This window comes from Salmo salar, chromosome ssa19, assembly GCF_905237065.1.
Source record: "Salmo salar chromosome ssa19, Ssal_v3.1, whole genome shotgun sequence".
In the NCBI taxonomy this organism is placed as follows: domain Eukaryota; kingdom Metazoa; phylum Chordata; class Actinopteri; order Salmoniformes; family Salmonidae; genus Salmo; species Salmo salar.
In genome coordinates this window covers 8,664,375-8,687,327 of record NC_059460.1, presented here as the reverse complement: position 1 = coordinate 8,687,327, position 22,953 = coordinate 8,664,375, and the positions used below count along the sequence as shown (strand labels likewise).

At 41.7% G+C, this 22,953-nt stretch overlaps 1 protein-coding gene across 6 annotated transcripts in view; it reads right to left on the bottom strand.

Annotated features, from left to right (window-relative positions):
• tpk1 (thiamin pyrophosphokinase 1) overlaps positions 1 to 22,953 on the bottom strand; it is a 174,866-nt gene that overhangs the window by 140,314 nt on the left and 11,599 nt on the right. For all 6 annotated transcript variants that reach the window (XR_006760677.1, XR_006760676.1, XM_045702072.1 and 3 more), the window contains exons 3-5: positions 11,192 to 11,266; positions 10,070 to 10,139; positions 4,511 to 4,583 (exon numbers count right to left, since the gene is read on the bottom strand). Coding sequence is in view for 4 of the 6 variants with exons in the window: in XM_045702072.1 (XP_045558028.1) it covers positions 4,511 to 4,583; positions 10,070 to 10,139; positions 11,192 to 11,266 (218 nt within the window). In the remaining 2 variants the exon portion in view is untranslated. The remainder of the gene's footprint in view (positions 1 to 4,510; positions 4,584 to 10,069; positions 10,140 to 11,191; positions 11,267 to 22,953) is intronic.

Genomic DNA, 22,953 nt, shown 5'->3' with positions numbered 1-22,953 from the left:
GAAGCGTAGTGTGTGGGGCGATCGGTCATTCGAAAAGTGAGTGTAGGGGCAATATTTTCTAAATTCATGACATGAAAGTATGGGGAATTCACTTACCCTAACCAATGAAACTATAAACGCTTATGGGATTTTCTCGGTCCCGTTAATACATTTAAATAAAATAGCCCATACCGCTTGAAAATTCGTTTTTTTTCCGTAGTAAGAGTTCGGGAGAATTAACACTGAATGTAGACATAACTTGTAATGATGTAAGAAACCAAATTAGGGATTCCATCAAATAAAAAAATCATTGAGGAGTAAATGTGACGTAATGAAGGAATTTCATTATGTCGTAAGGGAATGTCTACAATGAAAATATCATTGGCTTTTATTGACCTTGCCAGATCTGTTTCCAAATCAATGAATGTCGATTCAACTCTATGACTGCTAAACAAAGACTTGGATGAAATGTAAAAAAAAAATCTGGTAATTGTGTCATTATTATGTGCCAGATGTTAAGACCATAAACCATTATAATAGGGTTATTTGCAGGATTTACTGGTCATTTCAATAGCATTGGGTCTATGTTACTGACTGAATTGAAGTTGTGGGCAGAAAGAGGCTCAAGTATTGTGAACTATTTTAACTCCCATCGAAATGTATCTTTTCCCTTAGGCATTTTTTTTCTCTCAAAGGTTTGCCTAAAATGGCAAATCTAACTGCCTGTAGCTCAGGACCTGAAGCAAGGATATGCATATTTTTTATACCATTTGAAAGGAAACACTTTGAAGTTTGTGGAACTGTGAAATTAATGTAGGAGAATAAAACACATTAGATCTGGTAAAAGATAACACAAAGGGGAAAAAAAATATTTTTTGGCGGGGGGTTTTGTACCATCTTTGAAATGCAAGAGAAAGGCCATAATGTATTATTCCAGCCATGACGCAATTTAGATTTTTACCACTAGATGGCAGTATATGCAACATTTTAGACTGATCCAATGAACCATTGCATACCAGTTAAAAAATTATATTAAGACTGCCCAAATGAGCCTAATTGGTTTATTAATACATTTTCAAGTTCATAATTATGCACTCTCCTCAAACAATAGCATGGTATTTTTTCACTGTAATAGCTACTGTAAATTGGACAGTGCAGTTAGATTAACAAGAATTTAAGCTTTCTGCCCATATCAGATATGTCCATGTCCTGAGATTTTTTTGTTTGTTACTTACAACCTCATGCTAATCACATTAGCCTCCCTTAGCTCAATCGTCCCGCCAATCCCATAGAGGTTAATCTTATAACAATAAAGGTTTAATAAGTGTGAAGCAGAAAGAGAATATCCAGCAGAGGTTGGTATTAAAAATATAGAGTAATATTGTTAGGGTAGACTACAATGAAAACGTAATATGTTATTAGTGATTTTTTTTAGCACTCTAATGATGCAATATTTAGTAATACAAGGTACAAGGTTAAATAATGAGTAGAGTGGTAATGGAGACTACTGAGCCAGCTGCATTTGGGGGGGATGCTGCGATGCAAGCCTTAGCATATTTTTTTCAAAAGAGCAGTAACAAATCCTCTTGAAAGCAGCGGGACAGGAAAATGGTACATAGCGGTGTATGGCCTCGGTTAGATCAATTGTGGTTAATAAAGATTACGTTTTTTATGTTAAGGGAGACGTAGGAAACCACGTCTCAAACAACTTTTTAATAGAAGCCTAGGATCAAATATCACTGATTCCTCAACTGTGTCCGTAATTGATTTAGAATTGTCTAAAATTGTTATTTTGGGGTATCAGGTTGATTGAGGTTTACACACTGCTAAATGTATAGTTATTTAGACTAAGAATGCACTGAGATACCGATCTGTCATTAACATGCCACTCACAACGGTGTAAGACAGGGATAAATGGAGGCTGTAATGATAAAAAAATTAATACTGGTAAAAAGTAGTACAAACTGTCTATATATGATCCCATTTGTAAATGTATATTCTAACTGTATTAGTGTGTGCTAAGTTGAGGGTCTTGAAGTTGAGTGATAGACTCAACGTGGAGCACTAAATTTGTGTTGAATAACATTGATAGTAGGAGTTTTATTTGACCATGTTATTAGAATTCTAATGTTAAAGCACATCAATACATATGGCTTTTCGGATGATACAGTACAATTGAATTCAGCATGTTTTATTATGTTTATAACTATGTAAGTGGACTAGCAGTAGTGACTAACGTGTTATGTATTAAATAGAATTATTAATTGTGCAAAATGTATATGTAGCCGAAGGCTAAGTACATACAAGGGCAGAATGTTTGCATAAGAGTGTGCCAAATGATAGGTGGCCATCGCTGTACATTCATACCCTAGGGTGAGGGTAACTTGACTATTGTAGTGGAACATCTGAAAGAGCTCAGTGGTGATTGGAATTCGTTTGGATGGGTTAAGTCATTATTTGGTGTTACGGGAGCCACAATATTTAATTGGTAGATTTACGACTTAGTTATCCTTTTTACAATAATGCTTATTGTAACTTGTGTTAAGAAATTGTGCAGAAAAGCCGTTGAGACAATTCTTGCCATGCCATTACTGACCCCTGAAGGAGACACCTCAGAACCCTATTTACCTGATTTATTTCCTATGTCTGATTACATGTCTGATGAAGACTATGATAATCCATAACACTGAGGTAAAAACATTAAGTTAATGGTGCAGCATGTCCATAGGCCATGCTCATGGCGTGGGTTATGTAAATGGTGCTCCCAAAGTAGAGTTAAGGGCCTACCGTCATAGTGACCCTATGGCAATATGGATAGTCTCAACGAAGCTATTGCCTTGTGTGTGGTGATAAAGTATGTACTGATGTTTGAATTCATATGTTTCTTTCCCCTTTCTGAGAATGAATTGCACTATATGAAGGGTTGAAACTCAATGACAACATAGGTAATTTACAATTGTAACATACTAAGTGTAAGAAAGTATTTTCTTTTCCCTCGTGTTAATGCTTGTTTAATGGAAATGCTTGTAAGTAATTTTCTATTAGGTTGAGACTTAGTCTCAAAAGGGAGGAAATGTCATGGAAAAGTACATAATTAGTCATGCTATTTCGTGTTTTACTGCTTAAAGAATAGTATCTTGTTATATGCTAGTGTTTTTTCTAACCTGATACAAACTTGTCTTGGTGTGACTAGTTATAAGACTGGGCTTACAGCTAAGAGACGTTTGGGTGCAACCACAGCATGTAAAATCCTGTGGGTTTACTATCTACAGAAAAAGTCACATGTATGGAACCTTGCAGAAAGGAGTACGATATAGTGTTTGTTGTTGTGAATGCAGTTAGACGGTTGAGCCCTCGGGCTATCAACCTTGTACCATCTTAAGTCTGCACAGACAACGAATTACCTTTTACACACCATCTGCTGACTGCCACGTATACAGAAAGGGCTTGTATGTATTTTCTCTATAAAATCATTGAACCGGCACTGTTTGTTGAGCTTTTCAACTATGCACTTTTGAGGGGGTAATTGATACACCATTTTTGCAAATCTTATGATAAAGTGTTGTTTGACAGAATCTGCACTCTCTCTTCCTTTTGATTAGATATTCCACGACAACCATTTGTGGAATTCCTGCGAGAGAGTAATGGTTAATGTGATAGGATGTTAATTATTTGACTAGGCTACCTGTTTTTGACATTGTGTTGTTATTTCGCTGAACCCTAGATGGTTTCATTTTATTTTTGGCAATGAACTGAGGCTACTCAGGCGAGAAAAAAACCTCCCCCAAATGTATAGCCCAGTTGGAAAATGTTCGAAAATGTATTAGACTGTTTGAAAATGTATTCGATTTTTTTTAAATATGAATCCCATTTTTATTTGGCGTACCCCCGACGGCATTGCGCGTATCCCTGGGGTATTCTCTGAGTAATATTAGAATAAATCCAACCCTATTCTCTACAACATTACCATAGCTTGAGATTCTCTGAGTAATATTATAATAAATCCATCCCTAGTCTCTCTAACGTTACCATAGCTTGTGATTCTCTGAGCAACATTAGAATAAATCCAACCCTATTCTCTCTAACATTACCATAACATAATGCAGGTAGATACTAGAAGGTCATGTGTTTTTTATTGGTTTTCTTTTCTCTACATAGTGATTGGCCAGTTGTCCAGGTCTAAGTCAGTCTCTGATTAGAAGGAGCAGAGTACTGTGGGTTTAAAGAACCAGAGCGATGTACCTCTAATATCACTACCATAATGTAATGCATACAGTGAATAATGGCTGATCAGTGTTAAACTGGGCTCATTCTCCTAGATGACAGAGAACGCTGCTATTTACATGACTCATCATGGCTGAGTCATCATGGCTGGGTGCCTACTCCTCGTCTCTCAAACACTCAGGGTGTCATCTCCATTTCAAACAGTAAACACTTATATACCCTGGGCTCTGAACACAATCGTACACTGTGTGTGTGTGTGTGTGTGTGTGTGTGTGTGTGTGTGTGTGTGTGTGTGTGTGTGTATCACCTTCTCTGTGTAGAAAGCTTTGACCTCTGCAGTAATAGAATCAAAGTCTCCACTGATGTAGTCTGGAAGAAAACTAGATGAGAGAACAAGAAAAATAAAGAGAGAAAGAGGATTTGGGAAAGTGTCAGTTTGGGAAATATGGGGGTCCGTGGCCAGATGAAAAGACACATATACATATATATATATATATCCACACACAGAAAAGTATGTGGGCAACCCTTCAAATTTGTGGTTTCGGCTATTTCTGCCACACCCGTTGCTGACAGGTGTATAAAATTGAGCACAGAGCCATGCAATCTCCATAGATGCCACCTTTCCAACAAGTCAGTTCGTCAAATTTCTGCTCTGCTAGAGCTGCCCCGGTCAACTATAAGTTATGTTATTGTGAAGTAGAAATGTCTAGGAGCAACAACGGCTCAGCCGCAAAGTGGTAAGCCACAAAAGCTCACAGAACAGGACCTCCGAGTGCTGAAGTGAGTAGCGCGTAAAAATTGTCTGTCTTCGGTTGCAACACTCTCTACTGAGTTCCAAACTGCCTCTGGAAGCAACGTCAGCACAAGAACTGTTCATCGGGACCTTCATGAAATGGGTTTCCATGGCCGAGCAGCCAAGCGCGGCTGGAGTGGTGTATAACTCGCCGCCATTGGACTCTGGAGCAGAGGAAACGTGTTCCCTGGCGTGATGAACCACGCTTCACCATCTGGAAGTCCGACAGACAAATCTGGGTTTGGCAGATTCCAGGAGAGGGCTACCTGCCCCAATGCAAAGTGCCAACTGTAAAGTTTGGTGGAGGAGGAATAATGGTCTGGAGCTGTTTTTCATGGTTCGGGGTAGGCCTCAGTTCCAGTGAAGAGAAATCTTAATGCTACAGCATACAATGACATTCCAGACGATTCTGTGCTTCCAACTTCGTGGCAACAGTTTTGGGAAGGACCTTTCCTGTTACAGCATGACAATGCCCCTGTGCACAAAGCTAGGTCCATGCAGAAATGGTTTGACGAGATCAGTAAAAAAAGAACTTGACTGGCCTGCACAGAGCCCTGTCCTCAACCCCATCGAACACCTTTGGGATGAATTGGAACGCCGACTGTGAGCAAGGCCTAATCGGCCAACATCAGTGCCCGACCTCACTAATGCTTGTGGCTGAATGGAAGCAAGTCCCCACAGCAATATTCCAACAACAAGTGGAAAGCCTTCCCAGAAGAGTGGAGGCTGTTATAGCAGCAAAGGGAGAACCAACTCAATATTAATGCCAATGATTTGGAATGAGATGTTCGACGAACAGGTGTCCACATACTTTTGGTCATGTTGTGCATATAAAAAAATATGTATTTATTTATTTCACCTTTATTTAACCAGGTAGGCTAGTTGAGAACAAGTTCTCATTTGCAACTGCGACCTGGCCAAGATAAAGCATAGCAACTCGACACATACAACAACACAGAGTTACACATGGAATAAACAAAACATAAAGTCAATAATACAGTTGAAAAAAAGAAAACAAAAAGTCTATATACAGTGAGTGCAAATGAGGTAAGTTAAGGCAATAAATAGGCCATGGTGGTGAAGTAATTACAATATAGCTATTAAACACTGGAGTGGTAGATGTGCAAAAGATGATTGTGCATGTAGAGATACTGGGGTGCAAAGGAGCAAGATAAATAAATAAATACAGTATGGGGATGAGGTAGGTAGATAGATGGGCTGTTTACAGATGGGATATGTACAGGTGCAGTGATCTGTGAGCTGCTCTGACAGCTGATGCTTAAAGCTAGTGAGGGAGATATGAGTCTCCAGCTTCAGTGATTTTTGCAGTTCGTTCCAGTCATTGGCAGCAGAGAACTGGAAGGAAAGGCGATATATACAGTACCAGTCAAAAGTTAGGACACACCTACTCATTCCAGGGTTTTTCTTTATTTTTACTATTTTCTACATTGTAGAATAATAGTGAAGACATTAAAACTATGAAATAACACAAAGAATCATGTATTAACCAAAATAAGTGTTAAACCAATCAAAATATATTTTATATTTGAGATTCTTCAAAATAGCCACCCTTTGCCTTGATGACAGGTTTGCACATTCTTGGCATTCTCTCAACCATCTTCATGAGGTAGTCACCTGGAATGCATTTCAATTAACAGGTGTTCCTTGTTAAAAGTTAATTTGTGGGATTTCTTTCCTTCTTAATGCTTTTGAGCCAATCAGTTGTGTTGTGACAAGGTAGGGGTGGTATACAGAAGATAGCACTACTTGGTAAAAACTAAGTCCATATTATGGCAAGAACAGCTCAAATAAGCAAAGAGAAATGACAGTCCATCATTACTTTAAGACATGAAGGTCAGTCAATATTGAAAATATCAAGAACTTTGAAAGTTCTTCAAGTGCAGTCGCAAAAACCATCACGTGCTATGCTGAAACTATCTCTCATGAGGACCGCCTCAGGAAAGGAAGACCCAGAGTTACCTTTGCTGCAGAGGATAAGTTCATTAAAGTTAGCTGCACCTCAGATTGCAGCCCAAATAAATGCATCAGAGTTCAAGTAACAGCAGCATACCACCCTGCATCCTACTGCTGGCTTGCTTCTGAAGCTAAGCAAGGTTGGTCCCTGGATGGGAGACCAGATGCTGCTGGAAGTGGTGTTGGAGGGCCAGTAGGAGGCACCCTACTGGCCCACTGTGACTTTGTGAGATGCAAAGTAGGTGAATGGATGACCTTTGAATGTGTGGTTCCCAGCATGGAGGGGATGGTGTTGGGGGTGCTTTGCTGGTGACACTGTCAGTGATTTATTTAGAATTCAAGGCATGGCTACCACAGCATTCTGCAGCAATACACCATCCCATCTGGTTTGCGCTTAGTGGGACTATCATTTGTTTTTCAACAGGACAATGACCCAAAACACACCTCCAGGCTATTTGACCAAAAAGGAGAGTGATGGATCCGATGACCCCCACAATCACCCGACCGCAATCCAATTGAGATGGTTTGGGATGAGTTGGACCGCAGAGTGAAGGTAAAGCAGCCAACAAGTGCTCAGCATATGTGAGAAAAGCATTCAAGGTGAAGCTGGTTGAGAGAATGCCAAGAGTGTGCAAAGCTGGGTGGCTACTTTGAAAAATCTCAAAAATAAAATATATTTTGATTTGTTGAATACTTTTTTTGTTTACTACATAATTCTATATGTGATATTTCATAGTATTGATGTCTTCACTATTATTCTACAATGAAGAAAAAAGTAAAAATACAGAAAAACCCTGGAATGAGTATGTATGTCCAAACTTTTGACTGGTACTGTATATACAAAAATATATAATAATAATATAAAAATGTAACAATTAATTGTTTTCATGAATATTACTAACAACAACAGATTAAACACATTTTGGCCAAGGAATCTGGGGAATACATTTAGAGGGTGTAATACAATACAATGTAATCTACAATGTATTTTCTCAACCCTGGGCAACATGGACCTGGGAGGCTCACAGGGATATTGGTATCCACGCCATGTACACTGCTCAAAAAAATAAAGGGAACACTTAAACAACACAATGTAACTCCAAGTCAATCACACTTCTGTGAAATCAAACTGTCCACTTAGGAAGCAACACTGATTGACAATACATTTCACATGCTGTTGTGCAATAGACAATGGAATAGACAACAGGTGGAAATTATAGGCAATTAGCAAGACACCCCCAATAAAGGAGTGGTTCTGCAGGTGGGGACCACAGACCACTTCTCAGTTCCTATGCTTCCTGGCTGATGTTTTGGTCACTTTTGAATGCTGGTGGTGCTTTCACTCTAGTGGTAGCATGAGACGGAGTCTACAACCCACACAAGTGGCTCAGGTAGTGCAGCTCATCCAGGATGGCACATCAATGCGAGCTGTGGCAAGAAGGTTTGCTGTGTCTGTCAGCGTAGTGTCCACAGCATGGAGGCGCTACCAGGAGACAGGCCAGTACATCAGGAGATGTGGAGGAGGCCGTAGGAGGGCAACAACCCAGCAGCAGGACCGCTACCTCCGCAAGGAGGAGCAGGAGAAGCACTGCCAGAGCCCATCAAAATGACCTCCAGCAGGCCACAAATGTGCATGTGTCTGCACAAACGGTCAGAAACAGACTCCATGAGGGTGGTATGAGGGCCCGACGTCCACAGGTGGGGGATGTGCTTACAGCCCAACACCGTGCAGGACGTTTGGCATTTGCCAGAGAACACCAAGATTGGCAAATTCGCCACTGGCGCCCTGTGCTCTTCACAAATGAAAGCAGGTTCACACTGAGCACGTGACAGACGTGACAGAGTCTGGAGACGCCGTGGAGAACGTTCTGCTGCCTGCAACATCCTCCAGCATGACCGGTTTGGCGGTGGGTCAGTCATGATGTGGGGTGGCATTTCTTTGGGGGGCCGCACAGCCCTCCATGTGCTCGCCAGAGGTAGCCTGACTGCCATTAGGTACCGAGATGAGATCCTCAGACCCCTTGTGAAACCATATGCTGGTGCGGTTGGCCCTGGGTTCCTCCTAATGCAAGACAATGCTAGACCTCATGTGGCTGGAGTGTGTCAGCAGTTCCTGCAAGAGGAAGGCATTGATGCTATGGACCGCCCATTCCCCAGACCTGAATCCAATTGAGCACATCTGGGACATCATGTCTCGCTCCATCCACCAACGCCACGTTGCACCACAGACTGTCCAGGAGTTGGCGGATGCTTTAGTCCAGGTCTGGGAGGAGATCCCTCAGGAGACCATCCGCCACCTCATCAGGAGCATGCCCAGGCGTTGTAGGGAGGTCATACAGGCACGTGGAGGCCACACACACTACTGACCCTCATTTTGACTTGTTTTAAGGACATTACATCAAAGTTGGATCAGCCTGTAGTGTGGTTTTCCACTTTAATTTTGAGTGTGACTCCAAATCCAGACCTCCATGGGTTGATAAATTGGATTGCCATTGATTATTTTTGTGTGATTTTGTTGTCAGCACATTCAACTATGTAAAGAAAAAAGTATTTAATAAGATTATTTCTTTCATTCAGATCTAGGATGTGTTGTTTAAGTGTTCCCTTTATTTTTTTGAGCAGTATATATATTTTTCTTCTCAATACTTCTTGCATTCCCCCCCCAAAAAAAATCTCACATAAATGCACTGTTTAAGGTTTAAAACTGAAACATTTTCTCTCTGCCTAATGGAACACTGTGTATAATTGCAGGATATTAGCTTTAAAGTTACAATGACAAAATGTGTAGAATTGCAGGAAATTAGGATGAAAACAGCAAAATGTTCTCTCTGGTTCCAGGAGGCGGGCCTTTAAAATATTCCTTCCCAGGGCCCGAGACTTGGTTTCTCCGGTCAGGCACTGCCGAAGGAATCCTTGTATGCTATTTTTATTTCACTCGAGTTGTGTTCCGATTATGATGGGGTCCCTGATGAATTTGCTATCACAAAAGGGGTGCCCGGACCCAAAAAGTTTGAGAACCCCAGAGTTAATGTATCTGTTCTTTAGGAAGGAGAGAATTATTCAAACACACACAATCACACACACAGTGGCTACTTGTACCGGTCTCGTTGTCCATCGGTGATGTCATACAGGTGGTTGGCCGCACCATCTGCACACGCCCGCAGGAGAGCTACAGAGAGAGAGACCTTGCTTAGCTGAAAGAGGTGGACGAATCTTGCTAAGATGTATATGCCTGTTTTGTGTGCAAACAACTTTTTGCTTTTACTTCCCATTGCTCCCAAACATAATGCATGTGTAACAATAGTAAAAAAAAAAAATCCTAATTCTACCCAAAAACAAAATATGCGGTCCCCAGGTCCAACTTTTAATGTTATTTGTATTTTGGGGAATTTGAAGCATTCCGTTTGCAAATTTCACAATTTATTAATGCTATTCAAATTGAACCTGTGGCTTTCAGGAGTCTGTTTTTGTGTCATGGGGAAAGACTGCATTGGAGCAATAGAAGCATTCTCTAAGCACCTTGTTTAAAATAACCAATGCATTCAGCAGAGAGAGAGATATTCTGTTTTAAACACACATGTGTGTCACAGGAGTGTGTGTACTAGCAAACACACCGTGATAAGGAATGTAGTGCCCTTTTCTATAGGAACTTTCCCACTCTCAAGCACAGATTCAAAACATACCCCCAACAAAAAGGTGTGAGCTGCAGTAACAGCCTATAGCAGTCCAAGAGGAGGGTTGGCTTAGAGACAGCCAATACCATATCAGTACAGATGCTGTCTTAACTTGCTGTCTCAACTTTACACTAAAGGATACATTTTAGAATTTGATTATTAGTAGTGATGAGCACTGATACAGAAAGGTACCAAGTAATATCAAGACACCAATAAAAACGGTGTAAATGTTCACTTCAGTATTCACCCCGACAGCTCTGCGGAGTCCAGACAACTGCTAATTGGCCAAACGGCCAGGTGTGAATATTATGGAAGCCAACCAATCTCAAATCATCTACCTCTGATGGGCCATCAGCAGGGCAATAAAGTATGCTGACTTGATAGCCTGCACGAAGGTCTGACAAAGAGTTTTGTGCAACGGTCATGTATGCTTTATTTCACAATAGTTTAAGCTAAGAGGAAAGAAAAAAACAATATTATTGGTATCATATGAATGATCAATGTTGGTGCCCAACACTAATGAATATAAAAGCTACAAGATGAATACCTTTACTCCAGAGTGTGTGAAGGCAGTCTTTTTCCAAAGGCTGGTTGAGAATGATCAGACATATTTTCTGAGTGCCTGTAGGGAGGCAGGGAGATAATTACTTGCATTTGTTACACAATACCAGATATATTCTGAAACAGAAATGAAGGTTTACTTCAGAAAGGTACTGTAAGGCCATAAACTGCTCTTCCTTCCACAACACCTCTGAGAGAAATCAAATTCTACTTTAACACTCAAAGTGTTCTTGTTGTTTTAATAGTTTTAACCACAATAAGGATGAGCCAGAGAGGAATCAAAATATGCTTTGGTTCGGAGATGAAACAGAAATTAGTTTGAACATTACCTACAGTTGGATGTGGGATGAAAGTCAGAACTATTTGCCTTTTGGGCTCCATTTTACAACAAGAGAATTCAATCATTTAAATGTTTTAGAGATATCAAATGCTTGCATCAGACAGCTCATTTCGGTTGAATGCAATCAGTTGTGCAACTGACTAGGTATCCCCTTCCATAATGACTCACAGTACATCAAGAGGTATCACAATATGCAGTAGACCCCGCTGCACTGCACTCCAGCAGGTGGCAATGGTGCGCAATTTTGACTACGATGTGCATGGCTATATAACTAGTACAAACCACCGGTAGCTAGTTAGCTAGCATTCTCTACAAAAATGCCTACATTTGAGGGCCTCCCGAGTAGCGCAGCGGTATGAGGCACTGCTTCGCAGTGTTTTAGGTGTCACTACAGACCCGGGTTCGGGTCCGTAGTGGACTAAAGACTGTAGCAGTGAAGTGTACGAACAGGGCTTTCAGAATGTTGAAAAGGTCCCATAATTACCAGCGCCTGATTCAGTATAAAGAAGCACAAGCAGTAGTAAGGAGGATCATAAGGACAGCTAAAAGGGATTATTGGCGCCGGTTCAGTGGAAACAGGAAGGACCACTGCTGTGGCAGAGGTATGGGAGATGATTAAGATGATGCGTGTGGTTAGATGAGATTGGGATCTCCCTGTGCTGACAAGTGAGGAGATTGTTGCAGTGAGAGATATGGAGAAGGCAGATAAGTTAGCCCAGGCATTATTTTGTGAAGGTGAACAGCTTAAATAATGTGACAGAAGAGGGGCAGTGGGGGAGAGAGAGGGTCAGAAGAGAACATGCAGGGGTCCTGGATCAGAGAGAGCTGGTGGGGGGTGCATTCAATTCAATGCCCCTTTTACATTGGCTGAGATGAAGAAAGCATTAGCTTAAGCTGGGGTAACATCTCCTGGGAAGGATGAGATGTGTTACAGCATGATGGCTCATCTCAGTGACACTACAATGGGGAAAGTATTGGGTCTTTACAATAAGGTGAGGCAGGAAGGGAAACTGCCTGGAAGTTGGAAGCAGGCTGTAGTGGTGCCGATATGGAAACCAGGGAAAGACCCTACTATTCCTTCATGCTATAGGCCGATAGCGTTGACATCTGATGTATGTAACCTTATGGAAAGGATGATAACGGAAAGGCTGACTTACTTTCTGGAGAGAAGAAGACTAATGTCTCCAGATCAAAGTGGGTTCAGGAAAGGCAGGGGGACGATGGATTCTGTACTGCCTTGAGTCAGTCATACGGAAGACACAGGAAAATAAGGAGGTGATGGTAGCTGTTTTCTTCAATGTAGAGATGGCCTATGACATGATGTGGAAGGAAGGCCTACTTATCAAGCTGAATATCATGGGGGTTGGAGGAAGGGCTTTTAACTGGATAAAGGATTACATTTTTGGGCGATCAATACAAGTGAGGGTGGAAAGCTTTATGTCAGAAAGCTATGAGGTAGATAATGGTACCCCCCAGGGAAGTGTCATTAGTCCTTTGTTATTCTTCATTATCACTGACAATGTATTCTCCCAGTTGAAATCTGATATTGGGATGTCATTGTTTGCGGATGATGGGGCACTGTGGAAGAGAGGGAGAAATATTACCCATAGAGTCAGAAGAGTTCATGAAGCGATTAGTGAAGTTGAGCGGTGGTCCCTCAGGTGGAGCCTCAAGTTCTCAGTTGAGAAAACACAGACTGTGTTTTTTTCTAGAAGGAAGGTTGGGGGGGAAATATACTTGAAGCTGTATGGAAGGAATCTGGAGAGGAAGGGAGTGTTTAGGTTCCTGGGTGTCTGGTTTGACACTCGAATGACGGGCGGACCATATTAGTGTCAGAGTAGTTGTCAAAGGAAAGAAAATATTGAATATGATGCGTTGCTTGTCAGGAATGAAGTGAGGGGCAGATAGAATGGCGTTGAAAATGCTATAGATAGCACCTTCGGAAAGTATATAGATCCCTTAACTTTTTCTACATTATGTTAAGGTTACAGCTTTAATCTAAAATTGATTAAATAAATAAAAATCCTCAGCTATCTACACACAATACCCCATAATGACAAAGTGAAAACAGGTATTTAGAAATATTTGCAAATGTATTAAAATAAAAAAAACAAATACCTTACTTACATAAGCTGAGGAAGAAGCTGTTGATGAGTAGATTCAGGTGTAAGTAACATTTAAGAACACAATACTATGCTTTCTTGAATATATTCACAGATGGATCTAAGGACCCTAAACCAGGGAGGACAGGTGCAGCTTTTAGTGTTCCTGAGTTTAAGGTGGAAGTGATAAAAAGAGCAAAGGATCATTTATCTTTTTACACAAAGGAGCTGTTGGTCATACTATTGGCTGCGGAGTTGGTGGAGGAAGTGAGGCCAAACAGGCTAGTCATCTGCTCTGACTCCTGTGCAGCACTGATGAGCTTAAATGAATGTGTGTCTCAGATCAGAAAGGATGTATTGTATGAGGTTTTACAGTGCTTGTATAGGGTGAAAAAGATGTGGGTATTTGTGATGTTCCTCTTGGTAACAGCTCATGTGGAAGTAGAGAGGAATGAGGAGGTCGACGTTATCGCCAAGCAGGCTCTTAAACATCTTAATGTTGAAATCAAACTGTTAATCAGTAATATAGAAGCCAAGGTGTTAATAAAACAAATGGCAAGAGTTGTGGAAAAGGGAGGGAAATGAAAGAGACCTGTATAAGATCCAGGAAAAGATGGGTGCAGGTAGGTCCTCAGGTCGAGAGAGAAGGGAGGAAAGTGTAATCACAAGGCTGAGACTGTTATACACAAGGCTAAATAGTATACTGAAATTGGTGGGGAAACATCCGACTGGGAGGTGTGATCATTGTCAGGAGCAGATGGAGAAAGTGGATGTTCTATTTCAGTGCCAGAAATATGGGAGGGAAAGGGAGTGATTGTTATTAGATTTGAGGAGTAATGGGGTCGAAGAGCAAGGATTAAGTGAACTGCTGGGGAAATCTTCAAGGGATGTAGTATTTTATTATGTACTTCGTTTCCTTAGTGAGACGAGAATATTGGGTAGAATTTAGACTTTCACTGTCTCTGGTCCACACTCCAGTCCAGTTGGTGGCGGTACCTTAAAGTTGGTTGCCAACTGCCATTTAAAAACCACAGAAAAAGAAGAAGTCGACCTCTTTCTTTTCTCGGCTCATTCCAGAGAGGATTTTCTTACAAAGAAATCTGTACGCGAGATAGTGTCATATAATGGGAACAGAAGGGAGGAAGTTATGTTATCTAGGATGAGATTAGGGCATATGGGATTGAATTACTCTTTCAAATTGACTGGGAAACATGGTATTGGAATGAGTATTGGCTGGGTTTGACAGGGTCAGAGGTTGCACTGGAATGGGGAGTGGGTGGTATTTTGGGTGGGGGTGATGGGAGTAGTGAGGTTTGTAGGAAATTATTTTATTTTATTAGAAATTCAGAGTTAGTGGTATAGATCAGTGGTTCCCAAACTATGGGGCACGCCAGTTAAATTTTTTTATTTTTTTTTAGACAATAGATATTGTTGTAATTGTTTTGTCACTCAAATATCACATGAATACACATTGAAAAAATATACAGAATTACAAGAAAGTTTGCTTTAAAACTGTAAAATGTTATTTGTTATTTAAGTTTGGGGACCACGCAAGATAGAGAGACGTACTGCATGTTCCGCTCCAGTGGACTTGCAGTCCTCCCCTGACCTAGGTGTCGAGAGGCGCCCCATGTTTTCATCTCTCATGGGACGCAGCCATCTTGCTACACTCTTATGTGCAGGGTTGCCATGTTCGTGGTTTTCAGACGAAATCAGGCTACGCTGAAAACGATGTCGTGGGTGAAAATGTATTGGTGGGCTACTTCTAAATTGCACTGCGGCCGCCATGGCATTTCCCTCTTTTGTATTTCACTGTTACTTGCTGCTGACTATCAGGCAGTGAGCAGGCTGTTACTGAGTGAGTGAGTAAATGGTGGGGAGGGGGAGGGCCGGAGGGGTGTGTGTGTTGAGAGAGCACTGGTTGAGAGAGTGCTGCAGCAGAGGCAGCTGAGTCACGAGCTGTGTTCGATTACCCATAATAACATACTGTATACTACATACTTAATGAGTATATCCTACATACTATTAGTTCATTTTAGTATACTTATTGTAATACCATATATTTTTGTAATTTTACTACCAGACCCCGTCCCTGCAGGAGGCCTTTTGGTAGGCCATCATTGTAAATAAAACAGAGCAGCATGCAGGTCGTGGTAACGTTTTACCAGTTGTTGGTAGGCTATTTAGATTGGTCATTATGGAGACACCCTTTTTCCATAAAACATCAATGCGCTAGAACTGATATAACAGCGACAAAGCATTGGAAAACAACTTTAGGCGCACTAGAGCTCTTTAGATGAGTCCACAAAGTCCACAATTATAAATACATTAAATGTGGAGAATGATAGGGTACATTTTCGTCTGTTGGCCATCAAGTTGGCTATTCATTTCTACGCGATTGTAGGCTACTGTAACCTACCATTTGATACAATAAATATGTTGAAATGACGATATCACTGTAGTCATTGCAAATCAATTTGTGCTACTTGTGTAGCCTAGCTGGAGCTGGCAAACTGATTTAATAAACAGCCTATAACGCTGTTTGTTGTTGTAGCCTTGTGTTATTATGAAATTATTAATGGCCATGTTTAATTAATTAAATTGAAAGTTATCAATTGTGATCATGGTCAGAGCTCTATCGCAACACTTAATGTCAGTTTCAGTGTGGACTTTTCCTTGAAATTTGATGTTGGCCTATCAGTGGCTATACCTGCATCTAGCTCAGCCAACCATGGCAAAGTTGAATTGCAATTCTAAACCCAGATTTTAGTCAGTAGCCTATGCCTATTGAAATAACAAGTCAATCTCGCAAATAGGCCATTTAAAACAGTTTGTAGTCTTAACATCTGGCACATAATAACGGCACAGTTGCCAGAAAATAGCCTAACATGAGTTTTTTGAAGTTCGTCCAAGTGTTTCTTGCACAGAGATTTCGAAATCCTCTGTCCAACTTTCAACACCCAAACTCTCCAGTCGGGGAGTTTGGGTGACCCTAAGCACACAGCCAAGACAACGCAGTAGGGGCTTTGGGACAAGTCTCTGAATGTCCTTGAGTGGCCCAGTCAGAGCCCGGACTTGAACCCGATCGAACAACAGATACAATACCTATTTTGCCAATTGGCCTGGACCCATTTTACTGCTGGTGCGGAGCCCCGCCAGTCCTTCACGACTGGACTACCGATGTAATCTGCCCAAGGGGGTTATTCAACTGGCCCCTCCGTTGCGGCGTCCCCTGAATGCCCATCTGCCTGCCTGCTAGCCGCGGCCCGCTAGCTGTCTAGAGCATATCGGCTGTTAGCTGAATAGGTCCATCGGACAATTTCTTGGGCCACTATACCTATTTTTGCCAATTGGACAGGTCCCCTTTACCACACGGAACCCTACTAATCCATCACGATTGGTCTACCGACGTAAACGCACGAGGAGGCTCTGCACGAGGAGGCTATAAACAGACTTCCTCCATCGCGACGTCCCTCTGAGGCCCGTCTGCTAGCTTACTAACCCTGGCCCGCTAGCTGTCTGAATCGCCGTGTCTACAACCAGCCTCACTGGACCCTTATGATCACTCGGCTACGCATGCCTCTCCTTAATGTCAATATGCCTTGTCCATTGCTGTTCTGGTTAGTGATTATTGTCTTGTTTCACTTTAGAGCCTCTAGCCCTGCTCAATATACCTTATCCAATCCTTTAGTTCCACCTCTCACACATGCGATGACATCACTTGGTTTAAATGATGTTTCTAGAGACAATATCTCTCTCATCATCACTCAATGCATAGGTATACCTTCACTGTATTCACATCCTACCATACCTTTGTCTGTACATTATGCCTTGAATCTATTCTATCACGCTCAGTAACCTGCTCCTTTGACTCTCTGTTCCGGACGTACTAGACGACCAGTTCTTATAGCCTTTAGCTGTAGCCTTATCCTACTCCTCCTCCGTTCCTCTGGTGATGTAGAGGTTAATCCAGGCCCTGAAGTGCCTAGCTCCACTCCTATTCCCCAAATGCTCTCATTTGTTGACTTCTGTAACCGTAAAAGCCTTGGTTTCATGCATGTTAACATTAGAAGCCTCCTCCCTAAGTTTGTTTTATTCACTGCTTTAGCACATTCTGCCAACCCGGATGTCCTAGCCGTGTCTGAATCCTGGCTTAGGAAGACCACCAAAACCCCTGAAATTTCCATCCCTAAATATAACATTTTCCGACTAGATAGAACTGCCAAAGGGGGCGGCGGTGTTGCAATCTACTGCAGAGATAGCCTGCAGAGTTCTGTCTTACTATCCAGGTCTGTAGCCAAACAATTCGAGCTTCTACTTTTAAAAATCCATCTTTCCAGAAACAAGTCTCTCACCGTTGCCGCTTGCTATAGACCACCCTCTGCCCCCAGCTGTGCTCTGGACACCATATGTGAACTGATTGTCCACCATCTATCTTCAGAGCTTGTGCTGCTAGGTGACCTAAACTGGGACATGCTTAACACCCCGGCCATCCTACAATCTAAGCTTGATGCCCTCAATCTCACACAAATTATCAATGAACCTACCAGGTACAACCCCAAAGCTGTAAACACGGGCACCCTCATAGATATCATCCTAACCGACTTGCCCTCCAAATACACCTCTGCTGTTTTAAACAAAGATCTCAGCGATCACTGCCTCATTGCCTGCATCCGTAATGGGTCTGCAGTCAAACGACCACCCCTCATCACTGTCAAACGCTCCCTAAAACACTTCAGGAAGCGGGCCTTTCTAATCGACATGGCCCGGGCATCCTGGAAGGATATTTGACCTCATCCCGTCAGTAGAGGATGCCTGGTATTCTTTAAAGGTGCCTTCCTCACCATCTTAAATAAGCATGCCCCATTAAAAAAATGTAGAACCAGGAACAGATACAACCCTTGGTTCTCTCCAGACATGACTGCCCTTGACCAGCACAAAAACATCCTGTGGCGTTCTGCATTAGCATCGAAAAGCCCCCGTGATAAGCAACTTTTCAGGGAAGTTAGGAACCAATATACACAGGCAGTTAGGAAAGCTAAAGATAGCTTTATCAAGCAGAAATGTGCATCCTGTAGCACAAACTCAAAAAAGTTATGGGACACTGTAAAGTCCATGGAGAGTAAGAGCACCTCCTCCCAGCTGCCCACTGCACTGAGGCTAGGAAATACTGTCACCACCGATAAATCCACAATAATTGAGAATTTCAATAAGCATTTATCTACGGTTGGCCATGCTTCCACCTGGCTACCCCTACCCCGGCCAACAGCACTGCACCCCCCACAGCAACTCACCCAAGCCTCCCCCATTTCTCCTTCACCCAAATCCAGATAGCTGATGTTCTGAAAGAGCTGCAAAATCTAGACCCCTACAAATCAGCCGGGCTAGACAATCTGGACCCTCTCTTTCTAAAATGATCTACCGAAATTGTTGCAACCCCTATCACTAGCCTGTTCAACCTCTCTTTCGTATTGTCTGAAATTCCCAAAGATTGGAAAGAAGCCACAGTCATCCCCCTCTTCAAAGGGGGAGACACTCTAGACCCAAACTACTATAGACCTATATCCATCCTACCCTGCCTTTCTAAGGTCTTCGAAAGCCAAGTTAACAAACAGATTACCGACCATTTCGAATCCCACCGTACCTTCTCCGCTATGCAATCTGTCTTCAGAGCTGGTCATGGGTGCACCTCAGCCATGCTCAAGGTCGTAAACGATATCATAACTGCCATCGATAAGAGACAATACTGTGCAGCCATATTCAACGACCTAGACAAGGCTTTGGACTCTGTCAATCACCACATTCTTATCGGCAGACTCAACAGCCTTGGTTTCTCAAATGATTGCCTCGCCTGGTTCACCAACTACTTCTCTGATAGAGTTCAGTGTGTAAAATCGGAGGGCCTGTTGTTCGGACCTCTGGCAGTCTCTATGGGGGTGCCACAGGGTTCAATTCTCGGGCCGACTCTCTTCTCTGTATACATCAATGATGTCGCTCTTGCTGCTGGTGATTCTCTGATCCACCTCTACGCAGACGACACCATTCTGTATACTTCTGGCCCTTCTTTGGACACTGTATTAACTAACTTCCAGATGAGCTTCAATGCCATACAACTCTCCTTCCGTGGCCTCCAACTGCTCTTAAATGCAAGTGAAACTAAATGCATGCTCTTCAACAACCAATTGCTGCCCGCACCTGCCCGCCCGTCCAGCATCACTACTCTGGACGGTTCTGACTTAGAATATGTGGACAACTACAAATACCTAGGTGTCTGGTTAGACTGTAAACTCTCCTTCCAGACTCAAATTAAGCATCTCCAATCCAAAATTAAATCTAGAATCGGCTTCCTATTTCACAACAAAGCATCCTTCACTCATGCTGCTAAACATACCCTCGTAAAACTGATCATCCTACCGATCCTCGACTTCAGCGATGTCATTACAAAATAGCCTCCAACACTCTACTCAACAAATTGGATGCAGTCTATCACAGTGCCATCTGTTTTGTCACCAAAGCCCCATATACTATCCACCACTGCAACCTGTACGCTCTCGTTGGCTGGCCATCGCTTCATATTTGTCGCCAAACCCACTGGCTCCAGGTCATCTACAAGTCTTTGCTAGGTAAAGCCCCACCTTATCTCAGCTCACTGGTCACCATAGCAGCACCCACCCGTAGCACACGCTCCAGCAGGTATATCTCACTGGTCACCCCCAAAGCCAATTCCTCCTTTGGCCGCCTTTCCTTCCAGTTCTCTGCTGCCAATGACTGGAATGAACTGCAAAAATCACTGACGCTGGAGACACATATCTCCCTCACTAGCTTTAAGCACCAGCTGTCAGAGCAGCTCACAGATCACTGCATCTGTACATAGCCCATCTGTAAATAGCCTATCCAACTACCTCATCCACACTGTATTTATTTATTTATTTATCTTTCTCCTTTGCATCCCAGTATCTCTACTTGCACATTCATCTTCTGCACATCTACCATTCCAGTGTTTAATTGCTATATTGTAATTACTTCGCCACCATGGCCTATTTATTTCCTTACCTCCCTTATCTTACCTCATTTGCACACAATGTATATAGACTTTTTTTTCTTCTGTATTATTGACTGTATGTTTGTGTAACTCTGTGTTGTTGTATGTGTTGAACTGCTTTGCTTTATCTTGGCCAGGTCGCAGTTGTAAATGAGAACTTGTTCTCAACTAGCCTACCTGGTTAAATAAAAGTTTTAAAAAATAAACAGTCCTGCTTGAATGACACAATTCCAATGAAGATTCTCCATTGAACAAACTTTTTAATCCAGTGGAAACAAACATAGTGTACAATGCATTCGGAAAGTATTCAGACCCCTTGACTTTATCCACATTTTGTTATGTTACAGCCTTATTCTAAAATGGATTCAATATTTTTTCCCCCTCATCAATCTACACACAATACCCCATAATGACAAAGCAAAAATTGAAATATCACATTTATATAAGTATTCAGACCCTTTACTCAGTACTTTGTTGAAGCAATTACAGCCTCGAGTATTCTTGGGTATGACGCTACAAGCTTGGCACACCTGTATTTGGGGAGTTTCTCCCATTCTTCTCTGCAGATCCTCTCAAGCTCTGTCAGGTTGGATGGGTAGCGTCACTGCACAGCTATTTTCAGGTCTCTCCAGAGATTTTACATTTTTTTATTTCTCCTTTATTGATCTAGGCAAGTCAGTTAAGAACAAATTCTCATTTTCAATGACGGCCTAGGAACAGTGGGTTAACTGCCTTGTTCAGGGGCAGAACGACAGATTTGTCAGCTCAGCTAACCTTGTCAGCTCAGGGATTCGAACGTGCAACCTTTCGGTTACAAGTCTAACACTCTAACCACTAGGCTACGCTGCCGCCTGTAACTTCGCTAGTTAGCTGGCATAGCTAGCTAGGCATTATGTGGGTCTAGGAAACTGGCCCAAAGTATCTACTGCCTAACTAGTTAGTTATACGTGTAACTCTTTCTCCTTCCCTCCTGAGATGGACTGCAAGCAGCAGGCTGGAGGTTTCCCCTGAGCCACAACACCAACACCAGCAGCCATGTGAGCAGGAGTGGAGCCCCACTGTGGGACAGAACCAGGGGGACCCAGAGCCCACACTGACTTATATCAAGAAGGAAGAGGCTGGGTACTAGATGGGTCAGGTTGAGCAGGAGTCTGATTGCCAAGAAAACAAATACCAAACGATTACTGAAGGCGAGTCCATAGAACAGCTTTCAGCATATGAGAATTGTGAAGACAAGTGAACTTTCTTGGGTAAAGAATGCTGCTCTCTTGATTGAACATTATTATTGGCTACTTACTAGTGCACTTGTCATCAATAGTCAATATGCTAGCAGGCATGCTATTGTTTAAATACACAAAACCCTCTCAAAGGCAGGCACTCAACTTGGCCTACTTTAAAAGGTTATTTTATTTATTAGACATTTTGCAGGATGACATCTCTTGAGATGCACAATCTCATTTTCAAGTGTCCAAAAAACAATTTAAAAAAAAACAACACAATACTTAGTAAGAAGAATAATATGGCAACTACTGTCTAATAATAATAACAATTAAATAATAATAAAAATGTACATAAACAACATAGAATAGTTGATGTAGAACTACTAATAGGCCTACAACTAATAAAAACTACTGCTACACCTACTGCTACAACTAATAAAAACTACTGCTACACCTACTAATACAACTAATAAAAACTACTGCTACAACAAATAAAAGCTACTGCTACAACTACTAATACAACTAATAAAAACTACTGCTACAACTAATAAAAACTACTGCTACACCTACTAATACAACTAATAAAAACTACTGCTACAACTAATAAAACCTACTGCTACACCTACTAATACAACAAATTTAAACTACTGCTACAACGAATAAAAACTACTGCTACAACTAATAAAACCTACTGCTACACCTACTAATACAACTAATAAAAACTACTGCTACAACTAATAAAAACTACTGCTACAACTAATAAAACCTACTGCTACACCTACTAATACAACTAATAAAAACTACTGCTACAACTAATAAAAACTACTGCTACAACTAATAAAACCTACTGCTACACCTACTAATACAACTAATAAAAACTACTGCTACAACTAATAAAAACTACTGCTACAACTACTAATACAACTAATAAAAACTACTAATACAACTAATAAAAACTACTGCTACACCTACTAATACAACTAATTTAAACTACTGCTACAACTAATAAAAACTACTGCTACACCTACTAATACAACTAATAAA